This window comes from Pungitius pungitius, chromosome 1, assembly GCF_949316345.1.
Source record: "Pungitius pungitius chromosome 1, fPunPun2.1, whole genome shotgun sequence".
NCBI lineage: Eukaryota > Metazoa > Chordata > Actinopteri > Perciformes > Gasterosteidae > Pungitius > Pungitius pungitius.
The window spans coordinates 25964189-25976102 of NC_084900.1; the positions used below are offsets into that span (position 1 = coordinate 25964189).

General features: G+C 44.4%; 1 protein-coding gene across 1 annotated transcript; it reads left to right on the plus strand.

The window, feature by feature from the left end:
* Window positions 1-191: 191 nt before the first annotated feature.
* On the plus strand, window positions 192-10857 carry zgc:136971 (S9 family peptidase). Its single transcript, XM_062563715.1, has 21 exons — window positions 192-489; window positions 1715-1850; window positions 2215-2290; window positions 2382-2457; window positions 2586-2698; window positions 2872-3006; window positions 3103-3194; window positions 3390-3427; window positions 3514-3635; window positions 3735-3795; window positions 4096-4190; window positions 4525-4576; window positions 5446-5546; window positions 5625-5757; window positions 5834-5917; window positions 6028-6108; window positions 6270-6358; window positions 6548-6741; window positions 6831-6933; window positions 7670-7776; window positions 7953-10857. Exons 1-21 carry the CDS (start codon window positions 372-374, stop codon window positions 8050-8052), a joined length of 2106 nt encoding a protein of 701 aa, XP_062419699.1. The 5' UTR covers window positions 192-371; the 3' UTR covers window positions 8053-10857.
* The last annotated feature ends 1057 nt before the right edge of the window (window positions 10858-11914 follow it).

Below are 11914 nucleotides of genomic sequence, written 5' to 3' on the forward strand. Positions count from 1 at the left end.
GTATCAACATACTAAATTGCTGGTTGGTATTTAAAAAAAAATTGCGTAAATATTAGTATTGACCATTTCAGCGGTGAAGGAACTAATCAACAATCAAGGTTTCTTGTGAATATGCGCTGCCCCCGTGCGGCCAATCCTCTGTACTACACCCCCCCCCCACCCCCCCGAAATGAGCCGAAGTGGTATCGTCCATTCGCGGTTTCAACATGGACGCCGTGTTTGAGCAAACTGCTTTATATCAACCTGCTGCAAACGGAATTTAACGTCCCTGCTTGAAGCGCGGGCTTTACACTGGTCCGAGGTGCTCGCGTTTGGCGCGTGAGTGGTCGTTTGGACGTGATTGAATATGAGCTCTGAGTGTGCGTGACCAGATGGACCCCGGGCAGGTCACCGGGGCGCACGGAGAGGTCAGCGGCTTACCTGCGCCTGTTTCTGCCCACGTGAGAGACGAGAAGCTCCCGGAGCTCCGGACGTACACTGTGATTACAGGTGACCGTCAGTGTCTGTGGAGCTTCAACATCCTACTAAAAAAAACTTAAAGTAACAATTTCTTTTAATCAGGGTATGGCATGAATTCAAATGCACTTCTCTGATCTGGTCAGGTAAGCAGCAGAGGGGGTTGTGTTTAGCATTAGAGATGCAACAATGAGACGACCCCCCCTCAAAACCGGACTGGTTTTGCATGTGGAGACAAATTTAAGTTTCTCCCTCTTGATCTCTGACTGGTTTTCCGCTGTTCTTGGCTTTAGGTAGAGTCATTTTCACTACTGGGAGCATGAGGGTTGTTCAATTCCTCCAGGATGGCACATTTAAGCATGCCGTTGTAAGAACATTTCTCCAGAACATGGAGGAGATTCCAGGACTCAAACAGGTACTCGGCGAGCTGGACAGCCATAGAAGGTCCCCAACCCATCAGCTGGACCAATATCTGCTGCTTTGTGCAAAGTGGAACAGGTTGAGCACTGCCCAAATCCTACAGAATGACCTGCTGTCAAAGGCGGCTGCTTCTGACAACAGTGATTGTCTTAAGAGTTTAAAAGGTTTATTGAGTAAAATCATTTCCTTTGTGTTGAGTGTTGTAGCTCATGGGTATTGTAAGTGGTTCCAATACGGATTCGAGTAGAGCTATACAAATATGGCTTCTAAAAGATTGCATTTGCATGAATTTGATGCTATTATTACAATTTGTTTGAGAGGGAGAAGGACCTGTTGCTGCATGTCCAGGCGAACAGGAGGTCCCATCAGAGGAGCTGATAGATCGTGGGTTCCGGAGGGGAGGGGTGATGTGACCAGAGTTCTGGGTTCGTTCAGGACTTTGGATGATGGGCTGAGAATGCAATAATCTTCACTGCCGTCATTGGTGTAGGTCAGTTGTTGGTTGGGAGGCGGCAATAACATCCAACATTATTGACAGGGTGGAACTGTAGATGTGCCTGAAATGACCCATGACGTCAGGGTCCAGTGTTCGGGTGTTTAAACCAGATACTGTAATGAGGGAGGAAATATTGAGAAGACAGTCCTTAATGAGATCAGATTCATCTGGATCAAGAACCCAAGCTGACACACACACACAAGATAACACAAACATTACACAATTACAACATATTACTCTTTGCAAGCATCCTCAACATATTTAAAATGTTTTGTCCACATGTTTATTGCATATTTTTAAGTTGAACAATGAACATAATCACATGTTTTTGTGGTTATTCAGAGTGGAGTCAGAGCGACCTGGTGCGAGGGTCAAGACTTCGCTACTCGCAGCAGTGGACTCTGATCGCAGACAGCAACGACCACAAGAGCATCAGGACGGTCCTTCCACCAGGACCCTGTGTACCTGTGTCTGGAGAGTGAGTGCACACACATACACAATCACACGCTACGTGTGTGATTGTGTATTCAACCAAAAAGAGCAGATTTATTTCAACTTTAAACTTAATTTAATGCTCAATCTATGATGCTGCTGACCTGAGAAAAGTACTGCACATACTTTCGTTTTCATTCATTTCATTTGATGAAACAATATGTTTCTGTAGTTGTTCTCTCCTTTTGGGATGCCAAATGAATATAATACCAGTTGAAAAGCATGTCGTTGCTTTAGGCCTTGTGCAGGTGGCACCCCTGCTCGTTTCAAAGTAACCCGTAAGCAGAGCGTACAGTGAAGCGTTGAGTTTGTGTCTAATCAAACCTTCATATTCCTCCTCTGTTCTTCAGGCTACTGAGTGGACTCTCTCCCGTTCAAGGCCTTCGGGCCGTTATCAGGGAAACAAGTGGCCACCAGCTCCTCGAGGTGAGACAAGAAAAAAAGCGCAGTATCCTCTGTGAGATCAATGTTGGAGCACTTCGACAGGCTGTTGCTGTTTTGGTTTGTTGCTGTTCAGATTTGGGACCGTCACGGCCTCAGGAAGTGCCTCAACCTGACGGCTCTCAACAAACACGGCCGAGTGTACGATGACGGTGAGTTTTTACACGCGAGAAGAACTCATGCATCATTACGACCGGGACTTCCTCCAATATAGTGTGATGTAAAGTAGCACCTGCACACTTGCGTCGCTGTGAGATCATGTTTGTGTGTGTTTTTCCAGCCCAGTTTGGCTGTCTCTCATGGTCGGAGTGTGAGAACAAGCTGCTCTATGTAGCTGAGAAGATTAAGAACACGTCGATAGCAGCGCTCGATGGGGAACATGCATTCAGGAAGGTCATTTACACACACGCGCACCACATGCATCTTCAAAATGAATAACACGCAGATTTTAAATACATCAGAAGGAAGGAACATTTAGTGTAATTTCCTTGGCCAAAAGAAAACGAAACATTACATTTCTGTCATTACACAGGAAGAAGGTAATGTGTATAATTGTGACCCAACAGGACAGGAGTGTGTACTGTGAAGACTGGGGCGAGACGCTGACCAATAAGAGCGTCCCGGTGGTCTGTGTGGTGAATCTGCAGTGTGGCTCCGTCAGCGTCCTGCAGGGCGTCCCGCTCGATGTCTCCCCTGGACAGGTGAGGACAGGTGAGGACAGGGAGTCCTCCCACCGCTCTGGTTCTCTACGCTCTTAGGTTCAAAACGCTGTGTGTGTTCTATGTGTCGTCTTCCAGGCTCTGTGGGCTCCCAGCAGTCAGTCTGTGTTTCTTGTCGGTTGGTACCACGAACCTTTCAGACTCGGACTGCGGTTCTGCTCCAACCGCAGGTCAGATTGATTGATTGATTGATTCTTTGTCTTCTGAGATCAGCTGGAGTCAGCATGAAAAACAACAGATAACTTAAGCACCAAAATGAATAAAAACAATTATGTGAAAATGTAAATACAAACATACGAAAAAAGGCCATTTTTAAGAATATAAGAATCCATTCTGTGTCGTGCTCTTAAAATTCTGTTTTTCAGGTCTGCGTTGTTCAAACTCGACCTGAATGGAAACTGCGGTGAGCACATTTGCCTTTGCGTTTTTGTCAATGAGTCCTGCGCTCTCTGCTTGGCTCCTTTTGATTTCCTCCTCCCTCCAAACCAGAGTGTCTGTCTGGAGACAACTTGTCAGTGTCCTGTCCCAGGCTCAGTCCAGACGGGTCCACGCTGATCTACCTGCAGGGCAGAGTGTTAGGACCTCACAATCAATGCCTCAGTCTGCAGCAGGTACAATGTGTGTGTGTGTGTGTGTGGATCTGTCCATCTGCGTTTGGGAGTAGGTGTGTGTTTTCGTTTTCGTTAATAGTGACTGTTAATCCTCCACAGTTGGACCTTAGCAGCAAGAGGACGTCCACCTTGTTGGATGTTGTCAACAAACCACAAACTGGTGGGTCACACACTGTTACACTGGTGCTGCAGCTATACGGGTGGCACTGACGTTTTTTTTGCTTAACACACACACGGTTTGTCCTGCTGTGATCCTCTGACCTTTCCTGTAGTTCCGCCATGTGGTGTTGAGTTAAATGTTTCTGTAACTAATTCTAAAAAAAAAATGTATTACATTCATGCCTCCCTCAGTTTGACTTGCAGCAAAGTTGTTAACCCTCTGATTTTCCATCTCGTCCTATTTCTCAGATGAAGTTGGAGATGAATGAGCTACATTTGGTGTGATATTACTTTGTTTCAGGTCAGTGCGCAGGTGTGTATGAAGCTCTGCCACCCTGCTGCTGGTCCGCAGACAGTCAGAGACTGGTGTTCAGCAGTGCACGAAGAAACTGGAAGGTGAAAACAACAATAGCTTCACTCAAATCAATCATTTGTGTCATTGGTACACAAGCCGAATCCCAGCCTGTGTTGATTACTGACTTTCAAATGTTCGGGCTAGTAGATCTTCTTAACTTTAGGCACGATTAGCTCCTTTTACTCCTGTCAGTACGCCGAGCTCAGCTAATCGATCAAGGAAGGAGATCTGTATCAGCATCGTGGTTTAACCTTTGTCCAGAAGACAAATCAGCATAGTTCCAGAATTGTCAATTTATTCCTACAGTGTTCATCCTTTTATGGCCATGTTGCACTCTTTCCACCATTAACTCTCCCCCTCCCTTCTCTCTCTTAGGATCTATTTATGGTCGACAGAAGATCCAACAAAGTTACCTCCCTTTGTGATAGTAAGAGTCCATCCTCTCCTCCTCCTCTTCCTCCTCCTCCTCCTCCTCACTTTGTGTTGTCCTCATCTCCATCACTAGTTTTCCCCCCTCCTCCCCCTCCACCTTCTCCTCTCTTTCATCCTCCCCTCTCCCTTCCCCTTTTACCTCCTCCTTCCCCCTGTTGGCCTTCCCTTCCTCCACCATGTTCTCCTTTTCCTCCCTCCACTCTGTCATCTGGTTTTCCACATAGTCCCCTCTCCCCTATGCTTCCACCTCCACCAACCCCTTCTCCTTTTCCTTCCCTTCAAGTCCCTTCCCCTTATTCGGACTCTCACTTTCCTCCCCCTCCTCCTCCCCATCTTCCTGATCCTCCTGTCCCTCCTCCACCACCTTCTTATCTTCATCAGGAGCACAAAAGAAATCAGGAAGGTATGACAAAACGAACCGGTTCAATGCTGCCACCAAAATCCTACAAGGAAATTTAAAAATAATAATCAAAACATGAAATCCAACAGGAGCATTCACCAAAGATAAAATACAATCTAAAGATGATTGCATTCTTTCACAATATCTACAATAATAGTTCAGGATCTATATTTTTATAGGTTTTATGGCAAGAGCATAAAAATGCTGGACAACTAGACTTATAATTAAAACAATTCTGCTTGTCTTTTTTTAATTTAAATTCTGCACAACATCAACATCTGTCATTTGGACATACCTGTGGACATAAAATGATAAATATCTACCCATATAATGTAATATGAGTACATTTCTTCTGAAAATATGTTCTTCAAAATCTCTCTAAAAACACCAGGTCTTTATCTCTTTGATATGTTTGTTGCTACTTTCCTTCATCTCTTCTTTTCCTGTCTTTACTTACGCTGCAGGTCTCTCTGATCTTCAGGCCTACGGCAGCTGGAGGCTGCTGACAGTCCAGGAGGACCTGATGGTCGTCTGCTGCTCCAGCCCAAACACACCGCCTACGCTGGTCAGACTCACACACACACACACACACACATACAGAAACAAGCATTATGCTAATGTAAAGTTGTGATTGTGTTTGTAGAGGGTGGGTTTCCTACCTTCAGCAGGTGAGGCTGTGACCTGGCAAACTCTACAGCCTCCCGTCTTGACCTTTGACTTCCACTGGAGCGTTTTGGATGTGACACCTCCACCAGAGGAGGACAACACACACTACCGTGAGCATGCACACACACACACACTCTCTGTCAGTAGAAACCTGCTGTGATCTCTCTCTCTCTTTCCTCTCTTCAGCTGGTTTAGACTTCGGGGCCGTCCTGGTTAAACCTTCTCGACCCCCCAATGAAAACAAGATGCCTCTGGTTGTCTTCATCCACGGTCTGTGTTTACTCATCTGTGTTGATTTCTCTTTAGGGGAATGAAACGTATGGAAAGTTGTTGCTTAATTTAATTTGTGGTTTAATTTGAATGTTTGTTTGCTCTTCCAGGTGGGCCTCACTCCCAGTTCCCAGCAGAGTGGAACTGCACCACAGCTGGATTGGCTAAACTCGGCTTTGCTGTGCTCATGGGTAAGATTCCTCTGTTACAAACACTCATTTGCATTTCGAAGATATTATAATGGGATGTAGTTTGTGTTTTCTTTCGCGTGATGGTACACAAAATCTGCCTTCTTTTTAAAATGAATACTCCTCAATCCATGTTGATGTCTTCCCTCTCTGTCTTTCCTTAGTGAACTATCGGGGGTCCACGGGGTTCGGCCAGGACAGCATTTTATCCCTAATCGGTCGGATCGGCAGCCAGGATGTAAGAGATGTGCAGGTACTGGCTAACCCTGGATAGAGTGAATTATGTAAACAACAGGAATAAGTAAGAACTCAAAGACCGGAGAAAGGGATTGTCAACAGATTGCCGGCAGGTAGAGAAGGTGGACGCGCTTTTGTCAGTCTTGTGTATCACCATGAAAAAAGTCACTCACTCTGCAACTGAAAATCATTTGTCTTTACCCAGTCCGCCGTTGTCACCGCGCTGCAGAGAGACACCTCCCTCGACCCCGATCGTTTGGCTGTGATTGGCGGTTCTCACGGGGGTTTCCTCTCTTGTCACCTGGTTGGTCAGTACCCGGAGTTCTACAGAGCGTGCGCGGCCAGGAACCCCGTCATTAATGCCGCTACTTTACTGGGCACCAGTGACATAGTAGACTGGTGAGACACACACACACACACACACACAGGCTTTTGCTCGACTGCTACCCATCCAAACCACTCGAATGTTCCTCCCTCTGGGTCTGCAGGCGTTACACCAGTGTGGGGTTTCCATACTCGTATGACCAGATCCCCACCGCTGAAGCGCTGGCTGCCATGTTGGAGAAGTCACCCATCACACATGCTGCTCAGGTCAGACACACAACATTAAATACAATACACAAATACACTTTAAATACAATATTTTAATCATAATAGTGACCAACATTCTCTTAAACAGAAAAGTATTCTTTTTGCCGGATGTAGGCTTTGTAGGTTTTCTGTTAAACCGTGTGTGTGTGTGTGTGTGTCCACAGCTGAGGTTGAGGGATTACAAACTCTGCTTTGTACAGAGCCAGAGAGCCGTATGCAGTGCATTGGCTCCAAAATATAGATACATTTATTCATTGCCTTTTTATGTAGTCTAAAAATATAGACTTGATGCTGAAGAGTGTCCTTGAGACAAAGCTGGGACACACACAGCTTTATGTTCAAAATGAGAACAAAACAGTTAAAGGCGACGTGCACGTTTGAAATACATGTGACAAGCTTAAGCTCAAGACGGTTTAAACAATTGTACATTGTGTTCATTTAATTAAACATTACATCTTTAAATGTCATTTAACAATACAGCAGTCGTTGTTGCAGACTAACCTGGGGAGATCTAAACTCAACTAGGCTCCCTTTTCCACTTTACATTCTGCTGTCTTGACATCAAGAGCAAAATCTTTATTTCTGATATTTTGACTTCACGGTTAAACCTTATTTTGGATTAATTCAGAGAGAACTAAGTAAATTCCTAGATGATGTATACAGGGCCAGCCCAGTTTCCCAGAGCCCTGACCTTGTCATTGGTTTCATGTCAGTGTGTTTTTCTATGTGTTTGTAGATCAAGGCTCCAGTGTTACTGATGCTGGGAGGCAGAGACAGGCGAGTGTCTCCTCACCAGGGCCTGGAGCTCTATAAAGCACTGAAGAGCAGAGCTTCACCTGTCAGGTACAACAGAGCGAACATTACACGCACACAATACACAAACCTCAACAATTGGATCAAGGTAACAGACGTAAACAAAGGTTTTAAATCCCCTCTTGGTGGAATTTTTTGGCGTTTATTTTCCTCACCCTCATCAAGAAAAAGATTGATTTTTAGCATCGTTCTGTTTGTCTATCCAGGTTGTTGTGGTTTCCAGATGACGGACATTCTCTGTCCAGAGTGGACACACAGGCCGACTGCTTCCTCAACACAGTGCTGTGGCTGCACCAGCATCTCTGAACACACACACACACACACACACACACACAGGCTTTTGCTTGACTGCTACCCATCCAAACCACTCGAATGTTCCTCCCTCTGGGTCTGCAGGCGTTACACCAGTGTGGGGTTTCCATACTCGTATGACCAGATCCCTACCGCTGAAACCCTGAAGTCACACATGCTGTGATGAAGCTTTGCTGAAGGAGTTCTTTAGCTTACAAAAGAGGATACAATGGTTTACTATCACAGCAGTTGACAATCTTGATAACACCCATGCCTTTTTGAAAACCAAAAATGTCCACTCATCTATGTGACGACTTTGTAAAAACCATGACAAATCAATCAAGTAGTAAAACAAATATCTTGAAAACCAGTTTTAATTGGTAGAATCATCTTTTGTTACTCATTACTACACAACATCAGAGCTATTACTGTATAAATGCATTTATTCATTATTGTCTGCAGGCTGGTAAAGACATTTTAATGTCAGATGTAATTTGCACAGTGTCCAGCAGGTGGCAGTCTCCATCAAGAGTTTTGATTTTTAATCTTTATCAACCTAGCTTTGTGATTTTGATATGGTTGTGTTAGAACTCTTCAACACAATGTAATTTATATTGGTGATTCTGTCAGCATAAAATCAAACTTACATTAAAATGAGTATCTCTGTTTCATGGAAGTGAGATCCTCGATCAATAACTCAGCATCTTGATTTTTTCCAAAAAGGGAAAGAAAAAAACCTTGAGCTCAATGTGTAAAGTATACAGTAACATAATGATTGGCATCTGACGCCCTTCAACCACACAGACCCGCTGTACGACATCCGCGCCTTTAATTTAGGCTTTTGACCACCTTCGGCCCAGGACTGCCTGAACAAATACTGTAACCCTTTAGACCCGTCAACTACTACAGACACATGAAATGTCTTTCTATCTCTGGACTTCTTGTGATCAACTCTTAAACCAAGGCCTGCTTTTCTTGTGAAAAGAACACAGGCAGAATGTTGTCTGTGGTGGCCACGTTGGGACTTGATAGCGCCGTGAACAACGCTCTCTGAAGCTGGCGACAAATTAAATTCCCACATGTGAGTAAGTGTCCGAGATGAGAGCCCGAGGTGGTTTTCCCATTAACACGTTGCTCTGCGGCCTTGACTGCAGCTGCTGCCCGACGATGAAGTCGCTCTAACGTGGGTGCTGGGTGAGCTCAGCAATTTTAAAGATGGAGGGACAAAAGGATGGCGATAGAGGGAGAGACTGTTGACGAGGAAGCGACAGATAAAGAAAAGAGTGACACACAGGCGACTGGGTGTTCAAAACAATGAAGGAGCCAGATGGAGGGAGAAGTTCACGGCGCCACGCTGTGGTATTCTGGTGTGTGGGCAGAGGCACAGAGATGGCGTATTGTTGAGAGCTAAAGACGGGAAAGACTCATGCTCATGCTGGGTGTATGTAGGAGGCACGCAGACAAAGGGAGGAAAGAGCGTGAGTGAGTTTTCTGACGTTTGGGGGACAAAGAGTCTTTTGGACTTTGTTCTGGTGCTTCCCCTCTCCAGCCGGCTATAAAGAAAGAGGCCGGACAGCACAGCCGAAGACGATGGAAAGGAGCTAAATACAATTTGATAGGTTACACTGTCCCGCAAACAGGCGAGGGAAGGTGTTATTTCAAAAGGGGGCATGTGTTGAAACGGCAAATTTCATGACAAATCCTCTTATCGGAACACACTGGCTTGAGGATGTGGCTTGGGAGGGAAGCAAATGGACCATGCAGCTGCAAGGGGTTCAATCCTATGAATTTGCTTGGAAAAAATGCGCAAAAGTGGCAATTTGCATTGCCACAGTGTGATATGTCCTTTAATTTGTTTCATACAAGAGGAAGCTCTCCTAATGTTGACGAAAAGATGCCCAGATCCTTTTCAGCAGGCTAGCTGGTAACCCCTGTTAGTCTTTATGCTAAGCTAACTGACATATTTAATGTATCACAAGATCTTATTTGATTCTTGCAAGAAGGCACAGTTAGATTTGTCCTTTTAAAGACATTAAGCACTGCACTAGAACTGATTTTCCGGTCATTGAACAGACAGCCGATGGGATAGAAAACAGGGAACCTGTACACAGAATACATTTTATCTGCATCTGAAGAATAATAAGCAATTCGATGGAGGTTGAATTTAGACTTTAATTGCAACATCTGCATCGCTTCACGCGTTGTAAAGTGGGATCTTCCCCTCTTGTCATCTACTCCTCTGTGTGATGACCTTCGGCGGTGGACACACAAGGTGTTGCGTGTTCATGAGTGTGTGTTTTTAAAAAAGAGCCAGTAGTCCGTCTGACTTGCCATGATTCTTTTAACGTTTGTCCTTCAGCCTCTTCTTTCTGGTTACGTTTTCCACTTGTCTCCCTTCCTTTAAACTCCCTCCATCCTGGTTATGTTCTTTGTGTCCCAGTTTTTACCAGGAAAGCGGCATTAGTGTGTGTACATAGGATTCATTCAATAGCCTGTGAACACGGGGGGGGGGGGGGGATTCATCCCTTTGACTGTTAGAAAGTTGTTTGAACGGCGAGGCCTCCGTCAGGAAAGGACGGGACATTCTGTTGTGTCAGCGCTTCGCGTAGTGCAACCTTCCACTTATATTTTTTTATTTTTATCCTTGTCATTATTTCTCTCTCACCTAGTCCTTCTCTGACTTTTTGTCACTATGTTTTTTCTCTTAGTAAATCTTCCACTGCCACATACTTTGTTAAATGCTAACGTATCACAACAGAACCGTGGGTTTCTCTCCAGGATTCAGTGGGTTTGTTGTCTATAACAGGTTGATCTATTGTCCGTGCAGTGAGGGGAGGGGAGGGGGGGTGCTTTGGTTGTTATGAGGGTGCACTAATGGGGTCTGATTTCGGTTGGCTATTTGTGAAAGCCAAGTTTTGAAGTGCGCATGTCCAATAGAAATAAATCGACTTATTTTTGGAATCGTGTCATTTTTCTAGCGTTCTATGAACAAATTGGTTTCAATTGGAAACAGTATGGAATAATAGAAGGCTGTCAGAGTCATTCCCTTGTTTTCAGACAACAATGCTTTTAGGATTGATGCAAATACATCATCTAGGATGAAAACAGTTGCAGATGAAAACAACATAAACTTGTAGAGTTATTTGTATTACATGAAATGGACATGTAATACAAATGGACATATTTGCATCATGATTTCCTTGATTTTATGAACAAAAAACGTATTGCAGAGCGCTAAAATGTAACGTTTCTGTTAACCAGGAACGTCTTTAACCTTTAATAGAAATGCTGACCGTCCAAGGTAATAATCATTATGGGTTCCTATTACGCTACAGTACAATCTCAGTCTACAGCAATGAATATATCCCCTCCTTGCTATTCTTTAGCTATTGGAGCCATCTACACACACACACACACACACACACACACAAGCCTCTTTTATCTCTTCTCCACCCATTTGGCTCACCTCCGTCATCCTTTTTTTGTGTTTATCTATCTCCGTATTCCCAATCTGCGTCCTAAGCTACTTTTGTACTGGTGCCATACAGGATAATATGTGGAGGGGATGTCTTGGCTCCCGGTTGTAGATTTGGCTTTGAGTAGAAGAACATACACTCAAAGAAGGACAGGACGCCTGCAAACGCCTCCTCTTGAACTGCTGGTCACTCCTGTTTGTTGTCGTGGTTACTAGATATGCAATTGCTCTTTTAGTTTAGAGAGTCTTAAATGATCAAATGCAGGACCATGTCTGTTTATATTCAACATTCCATGAGCTGGATTTACTGATATTTTCCGAGTGAGCTCATACTGGGAGAGAAACAAAACCGAATCATTGAAAGCAAATTATATGTCAATAATTGTAACCAAGATATGAAAA

Excerpts from the sequence above, each read along its gene's own strand:
- zgc:136971 (XM_062563715.1), top strand. The coding sequence starts at position 372 with ATGGACCCCGGGCAGGTCACCGGGGCGCACGGAGAGGTCAGCGGCTTA. Across the intron at positions 490-1,714 it reads GACGTACACTGTGATTACAG|AGTGGAGTCAGAGCGACCTG; the intron begins GTGACCGTCAGT and ends GTGGTTATTCAG. Across the intron at positions 1,851-2,214 it reads TGTGTACCTGTGTCTGGAGA|GCTACTGAGTGGACTCTCTC; the intron begins GTGAGTGCACAC and ends TCTGTTCTTCAG.